Below are 27036 nucleotides of genomic sequence, written 5' to 3' on the forward strand. Positions count from 1 at the left end.
TGCTGCTGCTGTAGACCTGCAGTCTTCTTCTTCTTCTGCTGCTAGACCTGCAGTCTTCTTCTTCTTCTGCTGCTGGACCTGCAGTCTTCTTCTTCTTCTGCTGTTCTGCTGCTTCTGTTCCGCTGCTGTTGTTATCCCTGGCCAGTGTGAACAGCGGCTAGCTCCAGCCCTTACTTCCCCTCTGTCCTGCCCTGCTGGTCCAGAGGTGTGCTGTTTGTCTGTTCTGTCTGAGAGGGAGTGTGTGTGTGTGTGTGTGTGTGTGTGAGAGAGAGAGTTAACGCTCTGTAGCTCCTGCAGAGTGCCACATGTATCCGTGCGAGTGCTGTCCAGTCCCTGTGGCAGGTGTATGTGTGTGTGTGTGTGTGTGTGTGTGTGTCTGTGTGTGTGTGTGTGTGTGTGTGTGTGTGTGTGTGTGTGTGTGTGTGTGTGTCTGTGTGTGTGTGCGTGTGTGTGTGTGTGCGTGTGTGCGTGTGTGTGTGTGTGTGTGCGCGCTACGTGGGTGTGTCCGATTGTTTGTTTGTATGTGAGTGTGCGTTCAGCTTGGTTTTGTCTAAAGGAGTGTAGTGCAGCTGTGTAAGCTCTCCCTACTGAATGAGAGAGAGAGAGAGGGAGGAGGAGAGAGAGGGAGAGAGAGAGAGAGAGAGAGAGAGAGAGGGAGGAGGAGAGAGAGGGAGAGAGAGGGAGAGAGAGAGAGAGAGAGAGAGAGAGAGCGAGGGAGAGAGAGAGAGAGGGAGAGAGAGATAGGGGGGGGGGGGCAGTAGAAGGAATCAGCTGATATAGCTCAGTACCTCAGAGGGGATGAGTGCAGACTCAGAGTAGGGCTGTGTAGGCTATCGCAAAGCCTCGACCCTCTGCTGAGTCTGGTCTGGTGCTGCCCCAAACAAACCTTGTGAAGGTCATTTTTGTGTGCGCGTGCGTGTTTGTGTTTTTCCTTTTTTGTTGTTCTTTTCAGCCTGGTATCTGGAAGAGTACTGCAGCAAAACCAGTCAGAATCACCTCTGCTGCACTGACGGCCGGTGCCAGTACACCCTGCCACTGATACTGACCTTGTTGTTAGGAGATAGATGGGAGACGTCACCGGGCTACACCATGGGCCGTCATGAGTTGTATCATTAAGTCACCGACAGACAGACAGACAGAGAGACAGACAGAGACAGACAGAGACAGACAGAGACAGACAGAGAGCCAGACAGACAGAAAGAGACAGACAGGCAGACAGACAGAGACAGGCAGACAGAGACTGTCCGTCGGTCTGTCTGTCTGTCTGTCTCTGTCTGTCTGTCTGTCTCTGTCTCTGTCTCTGTCTGTCTGTCTCTGTCTGTCTCTGTCTGTCTGTCTCTGCCTGTCTGTCTGTCTGTCTCTGTCTGTTTCTGTCTGTCTGGCTGTCTGGCTCTCTGTCTGCCGGTCGTGTCCGTACTCGATCATCGTGGTGCATTTCTGCGTCACCAATAAATATGAGTATCTCATAATGCACTATACCACAAAGAGTGTCACCCTGTTATCAGAATCAGCATCAAAATCCCTTTTATTACATCTCAATGTACACAAGTACACAAGAGTAAAAACATATTTGGCTTTTGTTCCTCAACATTGACATTGCAGCATTCAGATACAAAACCCCAATAATAAAGAAGTCAAATATAAGTCAAATAAACAAGTAAAACAAGAAGTACCACAGTAATGTGAAAGCCCCTGCTTTCTACCGAGAGCGTCAGTGAGACAGCGGCAGATGTTTGCCTTGCTTCGCCCCGCCCAGACCCCATTCACCTGTAGCACACGAACGTGGCTCATCAACAATGTTTACACAGTGTCCATTTGCATGCAGACAGAAACAGCACAAGGCTGATTGTGCTAACAGCCCAGAGGTGAACTGAAGGCCTGGGTAATTGATTTCCTGTCTGACTGTAATGCCACTCCTGCCAGCCGGGGCAATAGACCCTTTCACAGACAGTAAAAAAAAGAAAGAAAAAAAGGGTTGGGTTTTTGAAGAGTCTGTAGGATTTCCCGCTGTCTCACTCACCCAATTGTGTTTTGGACTCTATTTTTAGCCATCGGGGTGCAGATGTCCTTGGACCTGCTGGAGAAAAGGTTCTGGGCCACTGCCAGTCAGGTGAGTGAGGAACACACACGCACGTACACACGCACAGACAGACACACACACACACACACACACTCACACAATGGCCTCTGACATGGTTGGGCAACCCCACATCCTCCCACCGATGTATCACAGTCCTGACACAGAGCTGCAGTGCAGTGAATGCAGTTACTAACTATCTTCCGCCGTAGATTGAAGACCCGTCTCTTAATAACTGTCCCTCCTAAAGACCTCCGCATCCCCACTACCCCCCTGTACAGTTTCTCTACGATAAATAATACTTTTTAAAAATTAAATAAATTTCCTTCTTCTCGCATTGGAACTGCCAATGGCCCCTGGTCATAGCATAGATCACTTTTTCTTATGATGACTGATGGATAGATGATTCACTTGCACTGTACTTCGGCAAATCTATTTGTTGTCAGTTGCTTTGGATAAAGGCATCTGCTAAATGCCAAAAATGTAAATGTAGGTATATGTACAGGGGTGCACATAACTGGTGCGCCAGTGCGCATGCGTCGCCAAAATGCATGCTGCGCGGAAGATCAGCGGCATGAACGCGCTCTTGCGCACCAACAGCTGGAAGCGCTGGGAGAGGAACTTACTTCCTCAAAATCCAACTGCTGACTGCTGACTGCTGCATCACTGCAAGCCCCACTAAGTAACTATTTCCATATCTATGTCAGCCTCGAAAGTATCGTAACTTGTACTTTCATTCCGCGTATCGCGTATCGTGTATCGCACGGTTATCACGCCGACACGTGAATTCAGTCCCGAACGACTCGTCGCTAAAAGGAAAAACAACACCAAGGGTCCCTTGAAGGGACTTCACGTTTCTTTTCTCTGAAGCTTTCAAACGTTCAGACGTTTGTTTTACAGCTTCATTATCGCACCTCGACCCCTGACCCAGGGAATATGGTTGGGAATTCTATTAGAAAAAAAGACTTTGTTGCACAATCAAAATAATGAGCTATTTAAAGTGATAGCCTACAACATCCTCTACCATGGTTGAAATTGAGGACAGTATTAACAGCAGTCAAGAGAGCAGTGATGATGATGATTAAGCTTGTAGCATAAATAAATGCTTAGGCTGTAACTTTTTGTTGAAAAGTTGATTTCAGTGTTTACAGAACAGAGCAGTGCTTAAAGAGATGTCAGTTGATTTCATTGTGTTTAAAGAACAGACATTCAGTTAGTGCTTAAAGAGATGTCAGTTTATTTCTTAAAGGAGTCTGACAGACTTTCATGCTTAAAGAGCAGTCATTTGATTTTGCATTTGTTTCTTTTGTTTTGCACACAATCATTTGTTCGTTCATCTTTATTTATGAATAAATGTTATTTGCTAATATAAGTTATCCATGTATCCCTTTTTTATCCATCCTGTGGGACGGGTCGTGACTCGCGAGCTCGGGGAGCACCAAGCAGCATCCCTAGGTGCTCCTCTGAGCACTGGCCCCAAAAAGTTATGTGCACCCCTGTATATGTAGTCCTACCAAATACCTGTTGTGTTTTTACTGATATCGATTTAGTTTATGAATAATTAGTAATTAAAACTGGTCATCCCGTTACCGAATCTGTAACAGAATTACCAAATCAAATTACCGAAATTGAATTGGCTACATTCACTGTCTTACTGTATACATTGTCGTACAGAATCTAAAAGGGTTCTTCTGACAGAAGCCAAAAATGTTCTTCTTAGAGAAGCTAAAAGGGTTCTTCTTACAGAAGCTAAAAGGGTTCTTTGGTTGTCCCTGTGGAATAACCCTTTTGGAATCCTTTTAAGTTCTATGTAGAACCTTTTTTTGTATGGTCCACATTATCTTCTGGTCTAACGTTAACCTTCATATTTACATTTCTCTTTGTCTTTTTTTCTGCTGTGAAATGTCTCTCCCGCCTCCACCCACAGCCCAATGACACTGATGTAAGTAACAGAATCATTACTTTCTGTTGATAATGTTGATAACTCTTCATCATTGTTGTTGTTGTTGTTGTTAATGTTGTTGACGTTGTTGTTGGTGGTGTTGTTGTTAATGTTGTTGTTCGTGGTGGTGGTGGTGTTGTTGTTGTTGTTGTTGTTGTTCGTGGTGGTGGTGGTGGTGTTGGTGTTGGTGTTGTTGTTGTTGTTGGTGGTGTTGTTGTTGTTGGTGGTGGTGTTGTTGTTGTTGTTGTTCGTGGTGGTGTTGTTGTTGGTGGTGTTGGTGTTGGTGGTGGTTGTGGTGTTGTTGGTGGTGGTGTTGTTTTTGTGTTTTGTTGTTGTTGTTGTTGGTGGTGGTGGTGGTGGTGTTGTTGTTGTTGTTGTTGTTGTTGTTGGTGGTGGTGGTGTTGTTGTTGTTGTTGTTGTTGTTGTTATGGTGGTAAGACCCACTCATATGCTGTACAGTATCTAGTAGCTCTCCCAGCAAAACCATTCATGAATAAATGGGTGGTCAACCTTCTGACTCTCTCTCTCTCTCTCTCTCTCTCTCTCTCTCTCTCTCTCTCTCTCTCTCTCTCTCTCTCTCTCTCTCTCTCTCTCTCTCTCTCTCCAGTGCAGTATGGTGGAAGGCATCTGTCCTTTCAGCTGCAACAGCACTGTAAGTACTGAGTCTCTTTTCTGACGCAATATCCACATTGAAAATAATTGTCGATTTTCTATTTAATTTAATGGACAGCAACCATGCTGTCCTGTGAGTCCAAGTGTCCCTCGACTATGTGCCTGAGCTCAACATTGGTATTGTATGCTGTTGCATTAAATGGAATTGATAAGAGGTCTATCGCCCCTAATGCGGCATCATTTGAAAACCCTGGGAAATCTATCCTGACTTTAGAACTGTATCAATGCGATCTACCTAGTGTTTCCTATAGTATATATACTATAACCAATCATTGGTACTCTCCTAGGCTCTCTGACTTAATCAAGGAAAGCAATTTAACTTGTGCTAAGGCTATATCTACTGATCTAGCTACTGATTGGTTCTACCAATCATTGGTTCTATTTCTGACAGCTCAGAAACTGCCATGATTAAGAAGGCTAAATCAAGCTACCATTTAAAGTTTAGAGTCTCTCATCTCTGTTGAACCTTTGAAACTAAAACCCTCTCTGCCTCAACAAGTTGCATACATAATTCTGACATCATTACGGATAAAAAATGATAACAAGTGACACCTTTAACTTTTCATCTCTGCTGACCACCCATACATGAAAGACATGTTGATTTAAATATCCCTGATCAGACAGATAGCCTGACTAGGTTTCCTGTTCAGGCTAATAGGCTATAGTTGTTCTGCTGGCTAACAATGACTCGAAATTCTCCATCCATTGTGTTTCTATCTGGGAATTGTAAGATTGTTATTCAAATGTCGACATGGGCTGATATGCTTGACTGGTGTCTCCTGCAGCTCTCTGCCCTTTTAATAGCTTTAATAGCTTCATAAGTGGGGTGATCCCAGCCACTTGAATAATGACCTCCCTATTTCAAGGATTTCGTGCGTTGCAAAAATAATGGAGTCCCTGATCAACTCTCAGACACTCTATTAATAGCATTTTAAATGTGCACCAGTCAGGTTTTAGATCTGGACATCTCTGCACCATCTCTGCCGCTTCCCGAGTTATAAATGACATTGTGATCCCTCTGGATAAGAATCAGCATTGTGCAGCACTCTATATTGACCTCTCTAAGGATCTAAGTCAACAACAACTGTAAATTGCGTCTTTATGCTGATGACACTGGTGTCTACTCCAGTGTCTCCTCAGTTCAGCAGGCTATTCTTGACGAAGGTGTTATGATTCTATTAAAAAATTGCAAATTTATGTTTTTTTTCTAGATATTAATCAAATATTGATTACAATTATCTGCATATTTGTACCCTGAAAGGATCCGAAATTCAAAAAGTTCCACATTATAAGTATGGAATACTGGGAATTTTGATCGATGATAAACTGTATTTTAAAACACATGTTGAAAAACTGATTAATTTTGAGAGTGAAGCTTGTTTTTTGTACAGGTAAGTCCTGCCTCACCGTTGATAATAGTAGGAGGATTATCCAGACAAAGCTCCTCTCTGTCCTTAATGGACCTATCGCTTAGCCACGCCCCCTTTGAAAACTCGGACAAACAAACAACGCTTCACTGACAGTGACTGACTGACCGACCGTGACTGAATGACATTCAATGACTTACACTGGCGGGAGTTGGAAAATTTCTGATTTCCTATTTACCACAGCAAGTAATAGCAGCAACAATAGATGTTTTTTAAAGATGACAAGAATATTTTGTCTAGAAGCTTTTCACCATCAGATATCAGCGAGTTGTTTGTCAGAGTTTTCTGCCTGTCGTGACTTTTGCTGTGATATGATTGGGCAATTTCTATTTTGGGGTGTGGCTTGGTGATAGGTAGCGACACAATATACAGTACGTGCATGTGGCAGCTTCAGTTGTGAGAGCGTTAGACTTGGTTATTCACGCTGCTGTCTCTTCTCAGTCTGAGGGTTGGGAGTCTTTGACTTCACAAAGGGCCTGCAGTAGTATCATTGGTTTTTATTTGTTTATAAAGCAGTTCTTTAAAACTCCCATTTTACATCACACCACTGCTTTTATGGCAGACACATTTTCCAGAGTACCGGACCAGGTCCCAAGCTCACCTTAAAGTTTCACATGTTTCGTCTGAATTGGGTAAATCGACCTTTCGTTTGTGCCCTAATAACCATCAAAACATAGTCAAACAAACTAGATTCTCTTGTTAATATTGGTTGGACCTTGATAAAGGATCTGTCATCTGAGGAGTGAACGTGTCTTAATTGATTATATTGTGATTATGGTGTAAATTGTGTGAAATTGTTTAAGCTAATATACTGTAATGTAAGTAAATTAAATGTATTGTTTGTAGTGGGCTAATGTCATGCAATGTAACTTTTTCTGTAATTATAGCTCTGGAAAAAATTAAGAGAAAACCTTTTAAAATTAGAATTGTCTTGAATTCCAACACAGTCACACCTCATTCTACTTAGAATAGAATCTTATTGAACCGAATCTTTTAAAACACTGCTGTGGTCATCACTGTCCTCTTGTAATAGGACCAGCTGGATGGCAAAAAACAGTGCTAGTAGTAACTCAAAATCTAAAAATAACTATTGACCATGCCAAAACTGACATCCACTGACTGGGATGACCGCCAACTCATTAGAATGTCACTCATCAACCATAGGATGACATCAAAAGTGACCTACAAAAACAAATGGCAAACGACAGCTGGGGTGAAGTGCACGGCGAGGAGTGTTCAAAACAGGCTCCTAGGGCAACTAGGGGGCAGGGCTGAAGTATGACCACCACCAGGCTCCTAGGGGCAGGGCTGAAGTATGACCACCACCAGGCTCCTAGGGGCAACTAGGGCCAGGGCTGAAGTATGACCACCACCAGGCTCCTAGGGGCAGGGCTGAAGTATGACCACCACCAGGCTCCTAGGGGCAGGGCTGAAGTATGACCACCACCAGGCTCCTAGGGGCAGGGCTGAAGTATGACCACCACCAGGCTCGTAGGGGCAGGGCTGAAGTCGTGCAAATAAAAATAAAAAAAGCCCTTCATCAATGAGAAGCAAAGAAGAGCAGGCTGAGGTTTGCAAAAGACCATAAGGATTGGCCCCACGGTGGTGTAGCGGTCTAAGCACTGGCGAAAGTGCATGCTGCCCACCGGGGACTGGGTTCGAATCCCAGCTCGCCAGATCCGGATATGGCTGGGGCACACACGGGGAGCGGCATATTGGGCGGCCGCTCCCGAGGGCGGGTATAGGAGTATTTCCGGACAAGGATCCGTCGCGCAACACCGCCCCCTAGGTGCCGGAATAACGGTGCTGGGCTCGAGGAGCCAGTCAGCTAGTCTGCTGGCGGCCTCCTCTGGACTGCCGGCCACGGGGTCGTGCGGCGGATCCTATGCAATAGGCAGGGGATAATTGGATGCTAGGTTGGGTTCAATTGGCTACCAAATTGGGTGAAAAAAAGGGATAAAATCTGAAGAAAAAAAAAAAGACCATAAGGATTGGACCTTAGAGGACCAGGGTAAGGTCATCTTCTCTGATGAGTCACATTTTCAGCAACACCTGGTGGTCTAATGGTTAGACGGAGACATGGAGAGGCCTACAAGCCACAGTGTCTTGAACCACTGTGAAATTTGGAATGGGGCAGATGTATCTTTGTGATGGATGCACGAATCAAGCCACGTACAAGATTGTCCTGGAAGAAAAACTTCCTTCTGCTTCCGTCTGCTCTGACAATGTTCCCCAACTCTGAGGATTGGTTTTTCCAGCAGGACAATGCTCCATGCCACAGTCAGGTCAATCAAGGTGTGGATGGAGGACCACCAGATCAAGACCCGGTCACGGCCAGCCCCAATCTCCAGACCTGAACCCCATTGAAAACTCTGGAATGTGACCAAGAGGAAGATGGATGGTCACACGCCATCAAACAAAGCCGAGCTGCTTGAACCTTTGGCCAGGAGTGGCATAAAGTCACCCAACAGCAATGTGAAAGACTGGTGGAGAGCATGCCCAGACGCATGACAGCTCTGATTGAAAATCAGGGTTATTCCACAAATATTGATTTCTGAACTCTTCCTAAGTTAAAACATTAGTATTGCGTTGTTTTAAATTTATATGAACTTCTTTCATATTGGCTTGCATTATTTGAGGTCTGAAAACACTGCATCTTTTTGTTATTTTTACTAGTTGTCATTTTCGGCACATAAATGCTCTAAATTACAATATTTGTATTTGGAATTTGGGAGAAATGTTGTCAGTAGTTTATATAAGACGAAAATGTGCATTTTATTCAAACACATACCCATGAATAGTAAAACCAGAGAAACTGATAATGTTGTAGTGGTCTCTTAATTCTTTCCAGAGATGTATATTTAAAGTTTAATAAATAAAATAAAACAATTTTAAAAAGTCTGCAGTAGAGGTTGTGGCTCCAAGTTGAGTATGTTAGTGTTTACACACGGTACAATACTACTACCGGTGACTTTGTAGTCTTTCACTTATTTCCTGATTGTGTCTGTTTTCTGTACTCCAGGATGTCAACTGTTATCTCGTAGACAACAACGGCTTCATCATCATCTCTAAAGAGAGGGCAGAGGTGAGTGTCAAATCAATCCATACCCCTGACACCAACCATCATACACCATTTGTAACTTATTACCTAACAATGATCTCTAATGCATCATACAGGATATGTGACTTGTTATACGCGACTAACACAATCAGATAGTGATGCTTATGGAACGGTGATCTAAGGGTATTGCCATGACTGATGTAAACACGAGCATGGTCAGGTAGCTGCATCTTAACACACTTCTTAGGGCATGTTATCTCGTGTGTGTCTGAACTCCTCAAGAGAGAGGAGGGGGGGGGGGGGTAGGGGGGAGAGAGAGAGAGAGAGAGAGAGAGAGAGAGAGAGAGAGAGAGAGAGAGAGAGAGAGAGAGAGAGAGAGAGAGGAGAGAGAGAGAGAGAGGAGAGAGAGAGAGAAGAGAGAGAGGAGATGAGAGAGAGGAGAGAGAGAGAGAGAGAGAGGAGAAGAGAGAGAGAGAGAGAGAGAGAGAGAGAGAGAGAGAGAGAGAGAGAGAGAGGAGAGAGAGAGAGAGAGAGAGAGAGACGAGAGAGAGAGAGAGAGAGAGAATATGTAACATTGCATGGTTGCTGGTATCTCATAAGGTGGGGAGCTATAAAACCACATCTGGAGTGCTCATGGGATTTGAGGACTCTTACGGTGGTAATCCCTCAGACGCGTCAGCCGAGAGCAGAGCTGAAGGCAGAGCCCTGCGGCATTCCACCTCATCCTTTGACTTCCCTGTAGCTGAGGCTTGGACCAACATGATACGTGACACAGTCTGATCATTTGGTCCTCATGTCGGGATCCGATGTAATGACCGGACCTTTCTTTCGAAAAAATGTGAATACATTTCTGCGTCGTTGAAAATGTCAATGTTGCTAGTAGATTAAAATACGGTTTCTATGGGTTTCAGGACATTTTAACATTTGTGGAATGTTTTGAAAATATTTGATAAATAACATTAGCCAATGTTCCTCTTTGTTATGTCTAAAATGTTGCCACCTGAAACCTTCTACAATTTAATTGCGGCGTTGCAGAACATTGCGGTAATGTTTGGTACCGGCTGGTAACATAACAAAGCCTTTGTACAACGTTGTAACATTTCATAAACAGTCATTTGAAAATGAATGACGCTCACATTAGCTCAGACAGGGCACTTTCATTCCATCAGAGCAGCTGTCCGGACAGCTGGTTTAACACTTATGCAAAAACATCCATCACACGTTTCAGGGACAAGGCTTAAAAGCAGCTATGTTGTAACACTCCACCACAGTTACACACAGTGTGACATGATCGTATCGGCTATGAGAGTACGTTTTGTGTGGTCCCCCCACCCCCCCCACTGTTCCTAGCCTCCACCCACTCAGTCGCTATACCTACCTACGTGCCATTTAATAAGTCATGGGCTCCCTGCCATATTTGTATCTGTTTGCTGTGGTCACTATACAGAGCGGAGCCACCCGACTACGCCGATCTGTTACCGTTTCTCATCAAATAAATGTTAAACCCATGTGAGTGTCCTGACTGAATTGTGGAAAACGTGACATAAACTGTAATCCAAACACTGGCCAACATAACCCTTTGGTTTTCTGTTAACGATGTTGTCACACAACCATCGGTTCCACCTTTAACAATAATGCAACCTTCTAGAATCTCATTACAAAGATGCCGAACATTCCATCCCCATCTGGTTACATGAGATAACTACACTCATGGTATCCATACATGGTATAACTACACTTAACCCCCAGACTAGCGTACCCCCATTCAGACCACAGTGAGGTTTTTCCACAGATTAGCACAGAGCCCGCCGTATTCACTTATTAACTCCTACACTAAGTGCACCATCTGTGAGTGAACAGATATGATGGTGGCCTGTCATTTGTGGCCAGGGCCACCCCAGCCCTAAAGCCCACCCTGCCCCAGCACTTCTGCCAACAGCTGTCCGGTCCAGCTGGCCTCCCTGCAGCCAGATGACGATAAGTCTGGACCTTTGACTCTTATGGGTCATGCGGTCCTTGGGAGCTTGGAAGTGGGACCACAGTACGTCATTGTATTTATTGAGTGTATTCGACAGGGACGATGTACAACAAAAAAACATCAATCTGAGATGTGTGTTGTATCAAACTATTAGCTATACAGCGAGAATGTTAATGTGTTACGTTGTTACTGTTAATTTCGATTTGCTCCGGTCAATCACAGCGTTCCTACCTATTTGTTGTCGAATATACTGTTCGGTCGGGGGACACACAACCTTATTTAGCCTGATTGATTTATTACCCTAATATATGTATATTCATGCATCACTGTCAGTCTCTAATGAGGTAAAACATTCACTAACATTTAGCAATGCTGAACCAGGATCCACACACTAACACGTACTCATTCATTCAATATGGCGATGTCTCAGGCGCCGGACAAGCCTTACTAAGCAGATATTATGATTAAGTACTCACCAACATTTTGCTGAGGCTTGTACTTTGGTCAAAGTTAGGTGGAAACAGCTAGAATATCCTGTTTTTGAGAGAGAGAGAGAGAGAGAGAGAGAGAGAGAGAGAGAGAGAGAGAGAGAGAGAGAGAGAGAGAGAGAGAGAGAGAGAGAGAGAGAGAGAGGGGTTTGGGGGTAAGGCTGCACAATGCAGTGCACAGTAAATATTTAATCATTTGAGATATGGAAGCAGTGCTGACTTCAAGAAATAGGTCACATGCACAAGTTCATTAAAAACTGTCTGATGTACAGTACTACAGTGTAGTATAACTAAGCAGAATCAACGCCTTGTTAATGCTGACTATGACTACACACACACACACACACACACACACACACACACACACACACACACACACACACACACTCACACACACACTTACAGTACTCAAACAGAATTGGATTTCATTTAACAACTTCGGGGCAGTGGTGCATTGTTTGCGAAGCTCTCAGCAGAAATGTTGTTGCATTTGTATTATTTCGCCACACTTTCCTTGCTGCTGTCAAGCAAACAGAGCGTCAAGTTCCATTCTCAGGCTTCGGGGAGGTCACACCCGGCAAACACTGTATGTCTTAAAAAGCCACAGGGACATTCCCCTGCTCCCCGAGATTGAAATAAAGTGTCAGCCGCAGTTCCAGGGAAACAGGGAAGGAGGAAGGAGAATAACTTGTAAACGTGGACAGTATTGCTGGAACAAAGTGGACTGAATAATTCACTGAGTACAGCATGGCTGCTCACCCAGACATGCAGATAGAGGAAAGACAGAGGGGACTTGAGGATACCAGCCTTTCATTGTCATGTAGGGGTTTGCTGCATTTGATCATCATGTGGACTTACACTAAACATGATGTGAAAATACAGTATGTACAGCCCACTAGAATTATGCAACAGTTATACATACAGTTAGGTCCAGAGATATTTTGGACAGTGACACAATTTCCATAATTTTGGCAATTTCCATAATTTTGGATGCAGACTTTCAGCTTTAATTCAAGGGGCTGAACAAAAATATTGTATGAAACTTTAGGAATTGGAACCATTTTTATACACAGTCTCCAATTTTCAGAGGCTCAAATGTAATTGGACAAATGAATCATAAATAAAATGTTAAATCTTACTTTGTCATGAATCCTTTGCAGGCAATGGCTGCCTGAAGTCTGGAACCCATGGACATCACCAAATGCTGGGTTTCCTCCTTTGTGATGCTTTGCCAGGCCTTTACTGCACCTGTCTTCAGTTGTTGTTTGTTTGTGGGTCTTTCTGCCTTAAGTTTTGTCTTCAGCAAGTGGAATGCATTCTTGATCGGGTTGAGATCAGGTGATTGACTCTGCCATTGCAGAATATTCCACTTTTTTGCCTTAAAAACCTCCTTTTGTTGCTTTCACAGTATATTTTGGGTCATTATCCATCTGTACTGTGAAGCGCCGTCCAATCAACTACGCTGAATTTGGCACTTCAGAATTAATCCGTCTGCTTCTGTTTTCTATCACATCATCAATAAACATGAGTGACCCAGTGCCATTGGAAGCCATGCATGCCCATGCCACACTGCCTCCACCATGTTTTTACAGATGATGTGGTACGCTTCGAATCATGAGCCGTTCCAAGCCTTCTCCATACTTTTTTCTTCCCATCATTCTGGTACAGGTTGGTCTTAGTTTCATCTGTCCAAAGAATGCTTTTCCAGAACCAGGCTGGCTTTTTCAGATGTTTTTTGGCAAAGTCTAATCTGGTGTTCCTATTCTTGAGACTTATGAATGGTTTGCATCTTGTGGTGAACCCTCTGTATTTGCTCTTGTTAAGACTTGGATAATATCCTCATTTCCAGTGAAATAGTCGCCATCTTGTTGTGACATTTTTGTGTAGAATGTGTCATATGACACACCCACTGACGACGTCACGGTTCTAGTTTTTGGTTCCCGCTTGAGAACCATTGGATTGTCCTGGATTGTTTCCTGGTTCCAGCTGTGAATCAACTTTTCAGGTTCCGAACCAATTTGTTTTCGGTCTGAACGCGCAGGCCGGTTCAAGATTAGGTTCAGGAACGGGAACCGGCACAGAGCCTTGGCAGTGTTGGTTCCACTGTGGAACCGGTTTTCCTGGCCGAGAGCCGGTTCTTTTGCTGCCGAAACGGCTCCGAAACGACCCTCAACTTGCCTTGGTGGAAAAGGGGCAATGTGATCTACTCTGTGATCTAATGGCTAGTACTTGTTGAGGGCCATGCAGGTTCTAAGTGATATGAACACAGTTGCAAACACACTTTTTACTGTAGATAGTAAGATATTGAAGGGCTCCTTTAGGCTTAGTCTCTAATCGTCCACAGACTCCATCTACTTGATTCTTTGATATGATGATCTCATCTCCAATTTAGATAACATTATTTCCATTTTCCTAATCACCTCTGCAGGTTGGACGGTTCTTTGGGGAAGTGGACGGATCTGTGATGGCATCGCTGATCAAGACGGGCATGTTCAAGAAGTACGAGAAGCCACACTATGTTGTACTATGTAATTAAGCGTTATGGAACGAGAAGCCGTGGTATATCGTGGATATCGGCACAGCTTGCGGGGTGGTTAGGCACGACGTGAAGCGGAGTTCCATAACGCTTTTATACAACGGTTACCACATTTATCTATCAATATTTCACAGAAGAAAGACGTATGTATTTTAATGGGACTATGTTTTATTGTAAGTGTATTCATCCGCTGAACAGTTGTTTATCGGTTGCTAAGCAACGGTAATAAAGTAACTTCGATAACGGTCATATATACAAACGCGGAGTAATATGAAAAGATGTGTCAACATTCCATTTAGCCGTGCGTATATCATGGATATCAGCACGGCTGGAACGCAAACTGACCAATAGAGACAATGGACCGGATCTATCCGTTGTATAATGCCAAATAAGCTTTCAGAGGAAGAATGTAATTATTCAGGACAATGTAACCTTTTGATTGTGTGTGTGTGTGTGTGTGTGTGTGTGTGTGTGTGTGTGTGTGTGTGTGTGTGTGTGTGTGTGTGTGTGTGTGTCCACCAGGGTCTCTCTGTTTGATTATCAGGGAATGTGTAAAACCGGCAGCGGTCATGCCAGTGCGGCTCGCCCTCTGCTTAGTGTAAGTGATGTCATACTTGTGTGTTGGACTCTAGCGTCTCTGAGGCCTAGTCCACACGTACACAGGGATTTTTGAAGACAGGGTTTTTCCAAGACAGGCCAAAGCACATAGAAAATCCATCCAAAATCCATCCATTTAAAAAAATAATTGTATATAATTTATATATATATACAAAAAATACCCATGTACAAGTGGACCGGGCCTGAGTCTGTCAAGAGTAGATAACTTGATATATTTGATAGCGGTTTCAAATACACCTCATCTGTAACTGGTTTGATCATTTGCTTGAGCTTATTTTAAATGTGGCACTGCTATAGAAATAATAATTTGAATATGAATGACCACTGGCTTCTTGTTAAATCAGATACACATGTGAAAGAGATCCTAATTGCAACCAAGATTCATCACCTGACATGACACCTGACCTTTAGCCCAAGTGCTTGGCCTGGTGCCTAGTGCCCCTAGTGGTTACAAACTAGAATAAACAAAAACAAAAATAACAAATAATAATAACAAATAAAAATAACAAATGATAACAAAATAATCAAACTAACGAAATAGCTCCTACACAGTGCAATTAGCCTAGTTATATCATGTAGCTGTCAATTTGTGAATTAAATCTGACACCTGACCACTTTGCCTCATACACTTAACGCGAGAGGCTGAGGCAACGCGGAGGGAAAAGTTTTATATTATATTATTTTCTCAACATCCTTCTGTTTGATATTGACCAACGATCGGTCTATTTTAGGCTTTTATTCATTCATTCATCTTATTTTGTCCTCAGGAACAATTACGATTATATATATACTATATAAAAGAATCCACGTTGTAATCGTTCCTGAGGACAAAATAAGATGAATCATATATATATAGTATATAGTAATAGTGATAGTATGAGATAGTTTGAAGATAGTATGAACTTCATTCAACTTGATGACCTTTGAGTGATTTCTGATTGGTTGATAATTCAGATGGCAGGGGTAGAGTTCCCCCCTGTCTTGTGTCAAAGCAAACTTACCCGCAAATATTTAGCAGACTAGTTGTTCTCCAGCAAAGGTTGGACGGCTTCTTGGTTGAAGGTGAATTAAATTTGGCACATAGCTGATGGTCATCACCCGTGGTTCTCACTGTGATCTCCTGTCTCCCTGGATTAGGTAACCAGAATTAAACACTCAGCAATTGTTAGATTGTTTGGTTGCAATTAGACCCTAATGTTTCACAATACTGATAAGTGTATGCTTTTTATGTTCTTATGTTAATCATCTTCTGCTCTCCTTAACCTGCGCTCTGTAGCCCTTCTATGTCCTTGCAGCAATCATGCGGTGGATCTTCTCAAACGCCTTGATGTAAGTATCAACTTCTAGTTTTTTTGTGATACATGTACTTGATATGCCGTTCACCATTTTTCACCATCCAACATCTCGACTGACAGGTTTTTACTGGACTTCAACTTCTGCGGGCTGTGGCACTCAGATTACTTTGTAGACGGTAAGTGGACCTACATGTTGATACTTTCTGGAACAATTCACCACACAATGAAGAGGATTCAGACTAGATTAGGAGACGTGCCAATGGGGGGGAGTCTGAATACGTGTGTGATGGGGGGTTGTGCATGTTTGTGACTTATCACATATTCCATTCATACCATACCTTAACATTATGTCTCTGTCTTATTGACATCTCATTTAAATGATTATGTCACTCCTTGCCATCGTGTCATGATTATCGTCCCTGTGTACCATCGTGAATCATTCTCTCCTCCCCATCCCTCCATCCTCCACTTCACTCCACACAGCCAAGGCTGGCTACCATACAGGTGAGTTTCACTGCTCTGTCATCTATCTGTCTGTAGATAGGTAGGTAGAGGTACGTAATGCTTTAGGTGTACAGTATTTTGTGTGTGTGTGTGTGTGTGTGTGTGTGTGTGTGTGTGCGTGTGCGTGTGCGTGTGCGTGTGTGTGTGTGTGTGTGTGTGTGTGTGTGTGTGAAAGTATGTTTGAAATAATGTTATCAATTATGGCTTCATCCTCAGCCCATAAAAACAAAAAGGTGGACGCCTTCCAGCCATGTGACACAGAATACCCCGGTTTTATGTACGACTACTCCGTCCGAGAGACCAACAGTCTGATCAAATGTGGCCGTTGTCAGAAGTAAGAGCCACCTCACGCACACACAGTCCATGTTGGTGGCGCCATCTTGTGGTCACGAGACCTTATTACAGTGTTTGAAAACAATCCACTTCCAGACATCAGAAGTTTTCGAGATGTTCCAATGTAATAACTGAGTGTCTTGCGTTGCAGAATGTTTGTAGTGCAACACGTCGCTGACAGCAACCTGGTGATGATGGTGGTCCAGGCTGACTGTGACTGCAGTCGCCAGTACTCCAAAATCTCCCTGGAGCCAAAGGAAGTCAAATATATCCTTTAATTTTCCCTGAGAGGGATTCTGTTAGAATCTCAGTTGTGCAGGTATTGTCACACTGTCGAGTGTGGATGAGTGTTCTTCTCTCAGGATATGCCAATGCCAAGCAGAAACAAAATACCTTTTTACAAATGGATGAAATGTTCTGTGATAGGACCAAACTGAAAACCAAGTCATTAGTCGTTCTTTCGTTAATAAGCAGTGTGATTCCTTAACTGCTGTGAACATAACGCCTCAGTGAAGTGTGACAGGATGAAATCTCAGAAGGTCCGTCGACGTCCGACGTCCTGCCACGCCTACCATCCTCATGTACGCTCTCATACTCTCCTTTCACCGGCGGTGTCCTTCAGTCGGAGAGCGTGGTTGATTAGTTGACCAGACAATTAGTAGTCATGTTGTAATCCAAGAAGTGTTGATTAAATTAAATTTACACAGATTAATAGTTTTGTATTTGTAATATAATATAACACTGGAGACATACAGTATAACAGGTTTATTTATTTATTTATTGTCACGACTTTGCATCAGTATTCATATTTACATATTCATATTTTCTTGCTGATTGCAGGAAAATGCCAAGGACTGTGGAGGAGCGTCAGAGATCTCTGTCTCAATGGCCCTCTTCATGACCTCTCTGGCTGTTTCATTGGTCCTCCGCAGATGGACTTAACTAGCCTCTCATGGTGGCAGGTGGCTGTCAGACAGACTGGAGTGTGCAGACTAAACAATCGTTGCTTTTTGTTTTTGTATTTTTTTTTCTATATCACCTTAACTGTCTGCAAAGAGGATTTAACAGCACAGTAGCTGAAATGGACAACATAAGGGCTATATTTTAGTACAACTCTTTTTCCCACACTGAGATGAAGAAAACTCAACAGTCAAAACAAATGCTACAAATCATTATATGAGGCTCCTTTGTATGAGCCTTGGGATCTATGAGACTGTGGACATGTGACCTCATCATTTCAATGCTTATGTGGTGAGAGAACTGATGCACACCGCCCTCTCCTGGACAATATGGCACAGTGCAGTTGGATGGACAGTCTCTGGTGGACGGACTCGTTGCCATAAATATATGCACAGGAACATAGGAATGTTGCTTCTTTTTAATTTTTATATTTAGACGTAGTGAAAATGATAACATTTTATATATGGAAATGAACTACCAAATCTGTTTGCTACAAAGGGGAACAACTTTCCATATGATGTGGTATTACAGGAAGAGCATTTGTAGGCTAATGTGTTGATCACATTGATGGATTACTCACTAGTGTTTTGGAAGTTTTTTTTAAGAATCCTGAGAATTACAAAACATTGATCTAGTAGGGGTTAAGATAATGGCAATGATTATTGTCTTACTTAGGCTGTGGGGATAGTTAATTCGAATTCAAACACCAGAAACTTAATTTTTCAAAAGAAAGAAAGATAGTTTTATTAAATTATGATGTTCATCAACAATCGGTATTACAATTTACACAAATTCAGGAATAAACAAATGACATGACCACTCATAAAAATACAAATAAATAACCCTGCAGCTGGTTAAGATGTCCTGAGTCCCAAATGTAGTCCAAGACACCATTTCCAAAGCAGCAAGCGCACGCAGGCACAGCTGTAGAAACTCAGGGGTGCTGACGCAAAGTGACGTTCAATACTCAACATATATATAGCAATATAACTTAAATGAAAATTAGTATGTCAGGTGCTTGTGTGAAATGTATGTACAAAAGTATGTGAACAAATTAGTTACAAGTAAACCACTACTCTGTGGGTGGGTTACAGTTACATAAACAAACATGTTAATTTTAAGTATCTTCTGTTTAGTTGAGGAACATTTTGAGATTACTATAGTGGTACATGTTGGGGAAGGGGTAGATGACTATTATACCAGCAGTAGCACAACAACAGTGATGCATTTTTCATGATGAAACGACTTTTCATATGATCCACGTAGAATTATGTGTAAAGAAAATGCCATAGGTACTTTGAAAAAATAAAAATGACATACAATACATTGAATATAAAATTTAAAAATGTTTGCTTTGTTAATGTTTTCCATTTAGGCAAGATCGTAATTGACCAATACTTGGAAATCGCCTTTTATGAGATTGCTTAGATATGATTAATCGAACTGTGAACATAATTCATTAATGTTGAGGAACATTAGGCATAGGCTATAGCGATTGTTTAGAATTAATAGCCTATTCTGTGTAGATTAACCATAGATTAACCATTAATCTAACCACCCGCATAGACAAAAACATGATTGTGTTTGTTGTTTGCAAATAATAATTGCAAATTAATAGTTTTTTTAAGAATCTTTCAAACGGGGCAGATTGTTGGATGACTAATTGCACATAGCTTACACTTATACGTACGTATTCAAATCATGTGTGGAGGGGGAATTTGCTTTAATGTGATGTTACCTGGGTCATTCTACAGAAACCGTGGCATTTGGAATTGCAAATGTCTTAAAATGTATTTCATTTTACTTAATCAAAACTTAGTGTACAATAATAATTAACCTCTTACCTTTAACAATCCCCAAAAATGAAAGCTTAATGCATAGATTTTTTTTTATACATTCACTCAAATTGGTTTGAGTGATCTTATTTATATTGAAACATATTTGTAAATAAATTGTATAGTACATTTTGCTCTGGTAATCCACTGGAAATCCACCCCTCTGGTGGGATCAAGATAATCCTGGCATCCTCTATCCTTCCCTCCTTCTCAAAACTAATTGGAGGAGAAGGCCTGAGGCTCCTCCCCTCAGATGTTCTCCTCCAATCGGTTTTGAGACGGAAACGAGGAGAGACGAATCAAGGAATCAGAGATTCACAGTTATGTTATTATTAATTATACATACATTTGATTTATTTAAACTGGTATTTCCCACAATGCTGCTGACAGGTTTTTCATCCAAAGGTTGTGGTCGCCTCCATAACAGTATCACTTCACATAAGGAACCCACTGATGATCCAGACTCATAATAAATATGAAGTTATAATACTAAGTAGTATATCCTAGTGGAACATGTTTGCAGAGTGAATCTTTAACATCAAAAAAATAAAATGACCAAAAGGACAGTGCAAATCTCCAGTGCAACAATTTATTGATTAGGGCTAAGTTGTTTGTGTGTGTGTGTGTGTGTGTGTGTGTGTGTGTGTGTGTGTGTGTGTGTGTGTGTGTGTGTGTGTGTGCGCGTATGTGTGTGTGTGTGTGTGTTCTACAAATTCTACAAAAAGTGTAAATGCATTTCAGTCTATGACTGGAGGACATAGTAGTAGTCGTCGTCCTCTGCGGAGAGCTCACAGCAGCAGGGGACAAAACTCCTCATGGCGTTCACTGCTCCTCTGAAGAAGGCACGTAGAAGGCACGTTCCCTTCTTCTTTCCCTTCTTCCCGTGATCATTCTGCTGCAGATACAAAAAAAAACATAGCAATAGAACATCAAGATTTTCTGTTGGTCGTGAGCTGGGGTATGTCAATGTAAATATGTCCATTTAAAAACAAGATGAAATATTGATGTAACTTATGGTAACTTTATGAAGGTACATAGTATAGGCTTGTCTTACCGTCTGGTTGTGGCTCTCTGTGTCATTGTTGGTCCACTGGTAGGCCTTCAGGGCTTTAATAAGCTCTGCTGTGAGATTGTTAAGGAGCCACAGGCTTTTATTCACCAGGCCAGAGTGAATCGCCTCCAGTGAACCAGCGGCCGACAGTATGGTGGAGTGGATGTTGGTGGCCATCAGGTCCAGCGCAGCCTTTGGGATGGTGTCGACCCTGTCCACCACTACGACCTCAGGATCCCTGCTCAGGAGCTCCTGGGTCATGAGAATGACCTTCAGGGAGAGGAGGTTGAGGTCGGTGCGGGACAAAACCCGGGGATCGAAGGGGGTCCCAACATTCCCATCAGGACTCATCCTCACCAACAGGTGAGGGACAAGGTCATCCACCTGACCAATGTCAAAGTCCCTCTTAGTTGGTGTTGCTCTGGTGACATGCTGGTGACATGCTCTGGTGACATGACCAATAACCATGGACATTGGAACCATGGACTCTGAAACTCCCTTCACCACGTAACGCACCATATCCTTCCCCAGCTTGGGGGCTTTGTGCATCATCATCTCCTGCACGGCCTCCTCCCCCCCGTACCTCTGCCGGAGCTTCTTCTGCACCGCCAGCACCAGCTGGAACACCTCTGTGGCCCCAAGGCAGACGTTGGCCTTGCTCCACTTGGTGGTGACCCTCACCCACGTTGCGTTCCTCAGCTTGGTCAGCGCGTCATCGGCAAGGTCCCATTCCTGCAGCTTCAGGGGGCTCAGCTGTGAGAACAGCCTGATAAACACGTCCCTGACTGTGTCCTCATGGACAGTGATGATCACAGGGTCTGTAGTTCTGTCCACCGCTGAGGCACACCGACTCTTGCCGGCAGCCTTGTTGTGATGACGTGTCAGAGGACAGATGTCAGCGGACAGCGGGCGGGCGGAGACTGTAAGGACCTCCCTGCATGGTGATGGGGTGAATCCCCTCTAGAGACAGAGAGAGAGAGAGAAAGAGAGAGAGAGAGAGAGACATTTTAATCAAAATTTCATCAGATTATTTGTATAGCACTTTTCCTGCAAACGTAGATAAACAAAATAACAAAATAATATAATAATTACTATAAGATTTAAACAAGTAATAGCTAAGTAATTAGCATTAGCTAGTAATAAGTAATACTAATACAAATATATACAATATATACAATATTCACCAATCAATCACACAAAACAATTGCATTCCGTTATCCATTTGACAGGAATACAGATTTTAACAAACTAAATGTAGGAAATTACTCACATTATCGTACTCTCTATTTTCCATCTTAGACAAACAACCGTCTTCCGATAAGTGAAAGTCAAACCGTGACATAAACTTCACCTGAGATGCGAGGAGGATATTGATTGAGACCTATTGATTGATACCTGCCACAAACTAGGTTTATGCAAAGATAATAGACCTTGTAACATGGATGTGAAAGTCAAACATAAACAACCCGAAACGCACATTATTTAGGCTAGATTGTGATTACGTCATAATACGGTGGTTGTGTTAGCGTTATGTATTCACCGTTGCCATGGTTTTGTTAACGCTATGCATACTGAGTATTGAAAATGCCATGTTGTACTGTTAGGTTGATCTAACGTGGGGCTCCACAGTACATAACAATAAATACTCAAGTTACAGCCGTTGTCTGAGTAAGTACATGTTATACAGGTGATGTTCATAGTCCTCAGGGTATAACATTAACGCAGTCCCGCGACCCTATAAGTAAGACCCTATCAATATAATTAACCTGTACCAAATGCATTGTAAAGTGTATTCTGTCCCTAAGTAATGCAATTCATCTTGGAGCATAACAACATAAACAGGACATAAACTGCAGCTTCAATTGCATTATATATTTATAGAATGTATTATGTCCCAGTGGAATTCATCTTGGAGTGCAGAGTTAATAAACAACACATAAACAGCAGCTTCAATACTGATGTGTTGACGAGGTTTGCGCCCTGAAATCGATAGGCCTACATGTTCAATATGAATGGATTGACAAAGTCAATCACCAATTATGTTCAATACAGTTACGCACACAGTATAGATACACATAGACAACTATTTGTGTCCCAAACATAACTGCGTCCAACAGTTCATGTTATCAATCAATCAATCAATCAATCACACAAAACAATTGCATTCCGTTATCCATTTGACAGGAATACAGCTTTTAACAAACTAAATGTAGGAAATTACTCACATTCTCGTACTCTCTATTTTCCATCTTAGACTCACAACCGTCTTCCGATAAGTGAAAGTCAAACTGTGACATAAACTTCCCGAAACGCACATTATTTAGGCTAGATTGTGATTACGTCCTAATACAATTGCGTCATTGTGAAATTCTGTGCTATTAACGCAGTCGCGCGACCCTATAAGTAAGACCCTATCAATATAATTAACCTGTAGGCTACCAAATGCATTGTAAAGTGTATTCTGTCCCTAAGTAATGAATGCATCTTGGAGCATAACATAAACAGGACATAAACTGCAGCTTCAATTGCATTATATATTTATACAATGTATTATGTCCCAGTGGAATTCATCTTGGAGTGCCCTGAAATCGATAGGCCTACATGTTCAATATGAATGGATTGACAAAGTCAATCACCAATAATGTTCAATACAGTTACACACAGTATAGATACACATAGACAACTATTTGTGTCCCAAACATAACTGCGTCCAACAGTTCATGTTATCAACCTGACAGTTTGGTGATTAGGCCATGTGAGTCCCTTTTACTCAAGTGCATGATCGAGTGGAGCATCAGTGCGATTGTTGATTCACTCTACAGCCTAACGTGTAACTTGCAAATTGTATCCTCTTTAATTACTTTATTCATAATGTATTCAATGCCATCCGTGGTTGAAATAACCGCTGGAAGGACAAAATCTCATTGAAAATGAACAGGGAGAGGACGCCAAAGACGCCAGGGCTTCTCCCACTGAACGGCCAGTTTGTTGCGGACAATCACGCCAGTTACATCGCCTAATTAATAGGCCAGTCAAACCCGTGAAGATAGCCCTAGGGTTATTGATTTATTTAGGGCCTTATATTGCATGGTCATATTAGAGCCGGCTTCTTGATCTAATGAACAGCATAGATGCTGATCTTAAAGTTCACGTCAGCTTTGCAGGTTTTTCCTTATACGTTTACGGTAGGTTTGAAGGTTGAGCGAATTACGGGTCAAGGGAGAGCTAATTTATTGCGCCATTGAAATCATAACTAAACGACTTAATAATTTTAATTAATAATTTTGCCATTTAGCAGACGCTTTTATCCAAAGCGACTTACAATTACGAATTACAGGGACATTCCCCCTGGAGTAACTGAGGGCTAAGTGCCTTACCCAAGGGCACACTAGTAGTGGTGTGGCTTCAGGCGGGATTTGAACTCACAACCTTCTGATCACAAGTCCAACTCACTATCCACTAGACCACCACTACCCCTAATAGAGCAACATAGGTACATTTAGATTGTACCGTTCATCACATGTGTTAGGCTACTCAATAAAATGTTGAATGCAATGTTGAGGACCTCTTTAATGAAGGATGTGAACCCAGCAAGCACCGACGGACCTGGACGAAGTCGGACCAGCCCGATAATGGCCAGACCACGTAATATCAACTAGTTAGTATCTGGCCCAGAATATCACCCAATTTCAATGGCCCGCGGTGGTGTAGCGGTCTACGCACTGGCCGCTAGTGCATGCTGCCCACCGGGGCCGGGGTTCGTATCCCGGCTCGCCAGATCCAGATATGGCCGAGGCACACGGGAAGCGGCATATTGGCCGGCCGCCTCCGAGGGCGGTATAGGAGTATTTCTGGACTAGGATCCGTCGCGCAACACCGCCCCCTGGGCGCCGGAATAACGGTACTGGGCTCGAGGAGCCAGTCAGCCTAGTCTGCCTGGCGGCCTCCTCTGGGACTGCCGGCCACGGGGTCGTGCGGCGGATCCTATGCAATAGGCAGGGGATAATTGGATGCTAGGTTGGGTTAAATTGGCTACCAAATTGGGTGAAAAAGGGATAAAATCTGAAAAACAAATAATAAAAAAAAAAAGAATATCACCCAATTTCAACTAAAATATATTTTTTTATATATATTTGTCCGGAGCCTTCCTCACCCCCCCCCACCCCCCTCCCTCCACTCCCCCCTCCCTAAGGGGAATGATTTTCTCTCATTTTGCGTGTCTGTCTGTACGTACAGAGCCACACAATAAAACCCGCTATCAATTGGAGATCACCTGCTCTTGTCTTCACTGGTAGCATAAGCAGTTATGGAACTAAGTAGGAATTAGAAGGGTAAAAGAGAACTGATAAAATATGAATAAAACATTAATAGAATGTAATACAGATAATTTTAAAATAATATAATGTTTCTCTTGGTATAACATCATGCTGTGGTTTTATACGATGTATTGATTTCTGTATTTTACTGTGTTGTTTAGAAATTGTATTTATATATATATATGTATTGCACCTGCAAAAGAGACATCAGTCTCAGTGTCAGGGTTCGAGTTACGTTGGAGCCAATGGGAGCTGAGCTCCATAAGGAAGGTCTGAGCTCCCATAAGGAAGGTCTGAGCTCCCATAAGGAAGGTCTGAGCTCCCATAAGGAAGGTCTGAGCTCCCATAAGGAAGGTCTGAGCTCCCATGAGGAAGGTCTGAGCTCCCCTGAAAGCAGTAAGAACAGTACATCAACAGTAGTGTTATGTCTGCACACAAGTGGTGACGTTAGAATTATAAGGTTCTATCTCCATTTTTGTCAAAATTGAGTTTTCTTACATAATCTGATCCATTAGGTGTTTATTAATGCCAGTGTGGTGTTATTTTAAAAATGTTGACATTTTTTAGTTATATACAAAGTTAAATACAAAGGTTCCATCTCACAAAACATAATAGAATACCGTACCCTAAACGGAGATAGAACCTTATAATTCTAAGCTCACGAAGTGTGTTCGAGTCCAATCCTCATCGCCAGATATTGTGTTTGTAATATTGAACACAGCTTCAGCCTTCCTTGTCCCCACTACGGCCTGCTCGCACACGTTCAAGCCCTGACCACCTAGAGGACTTTGTCTCAACATTTCATGTTTGAAATCCTGCTGGGGACAATCCATATTGTTGGTGGATAGCTGTGATTCTAAGCTTTCCAGTGATATAGTACTATTTTTGTATGTGGCAACATAGTGTGTCAAATGTCAACAATTCTGAAAAGATGAAAGAGAGAGAGAGTGTTAACACACAGGAAGCTATGAGTGTTGCAATGCCTTCACACACATTCCAGCTCTAGGGGCAGAAACCTCCAGATGATCCCCTGGCTCTGACTTTTACTTTTGGAACAGGTCTGTCTTATTAAGGCCGATTTAAACTTCTGCGTAAAATCGACGCCGTAGGCTACGCGTGGCCCGCGTGGCCTTGCGTTGCCTACGGAGAGGGTTGACGTGCACATCTCCAAAAATGTAAGAACACGTCAGTTTCTACGCAACAGTAAGCTCTGTGATTGGTCTGCTTGGTAGCACATGATTCCGACAAGATTCCGACTCTCTCGTCGGCCAAAATGCGGAAGCCATGACAGAAATGTCATTTACTTTTTCTGTAATTACTTATTAATAAAGATTTGAAAAATTATGATAACCATCGTATTATCTTAGTTTAATGTCATTTCAATGCATCATATAACTTTTATTTACAACAAGCATAACAACAAAAAGATCGCTATTATGCTGCTTTGAGCTTTGACCTCCGTTGAGTTCCTAACCGGAAGAGGCACAGCACAGGGGCATAGAAAACACACTGCCACCTAGCGGTGTAAAGTGCGAGACCCCTTACGTAGTCTACGCAGGCTACGCACGTAAATTCGACACAGAAGCTTAAATCGGCCTTTAGTTAGCTGTTACTATCCTATTGTTTACATTAGCAAATTTGGCAAGCAAGTTAGCCTAACCTAGCCTGGCCAGTTACATTGGTTTATGGGTCATTCTACAGAAACGGTGGCATTCCTGTCTCTCACCTTTGCAGCAATCAAAATACTTTAAATAGACATAATGATCACATGTAATATATATTTTAGATAAATATACATTGTTCTGATCATAATAACATATATTTGAGTCATGTAATGAGCAATTCTTGTTTTTTATCATTTATTTAAAATACCAAGTGCAAGCAATTTGCTTGTCACTCTGACCATGTATTGAAGTTTAGTACCATATTTTGAGTAAAAAAAA

At 42.4% G+C, this 27036-nt stretch overlaps 1 protein-coding gene across 1 annotated transcript in view; it reads left to right on the top strand.

Annotated features, from left to right (window-relative positions):
• Positions 1–17873, top strand: part of LOC308165327 (voltage-dependent calcium channel subunit alpha-2/delta-4-like) — a gene marked incomplete at both ends in the record, with an annotated part of 66783 nt that extends 48910 nt beyond the window's left edge. The window contains 13 exons of the mRNA XM_080539485.1: positions 2049–2110; positions 4005–4019; positions 4627–4671; positions 9141–9203; positions 14074–14144; positions 14704–14779; positions 16076–16128; positions 16215–16270; positions 16578–16598; positions 16815–16932; positions 17083–17198; positions 17430–17512; positions 17772–17873. Of these exons, the coding sequence (XP_080395611.1) occupies positions 2049–2110; positions 4005–4019; positions 4627–4671; positions 9141–9203; positions 14074–14144; positions 14704–14779; positions 16076–16128; positions 16215–16270; positions 16578–16598; positions 16815–16932; positions 17083–17198; positions 17430–17512; positions 17772–17873 (881 nt within the window). The remainder of the gene's footprint in view (positions 1–2048; positions 2111–4004; positions 4020–4626; positions 4672–9140; positions 9204–14073; positions 14145–14703; positions 14780–16075; positions 16129–16214; positions 16271–16577; positions 16599–16814; positions 16933–17082; positions 17199–17429; positions 17513–17771) is intronic.
• Positions 17874–27036: the final 9163 nt, after the last annotated feature.

This window comes from Nansenia antarctica (assembly GCF_963989245.1).
Source record: "Nansenia antarctica genome assembly, chromosome: 9".
NCBI lineage: Eukaryota > Metazoa > Chordata > Actinopteri > Argentiniformes > Microstomatidae > Nansenia > Nansenia antarctica.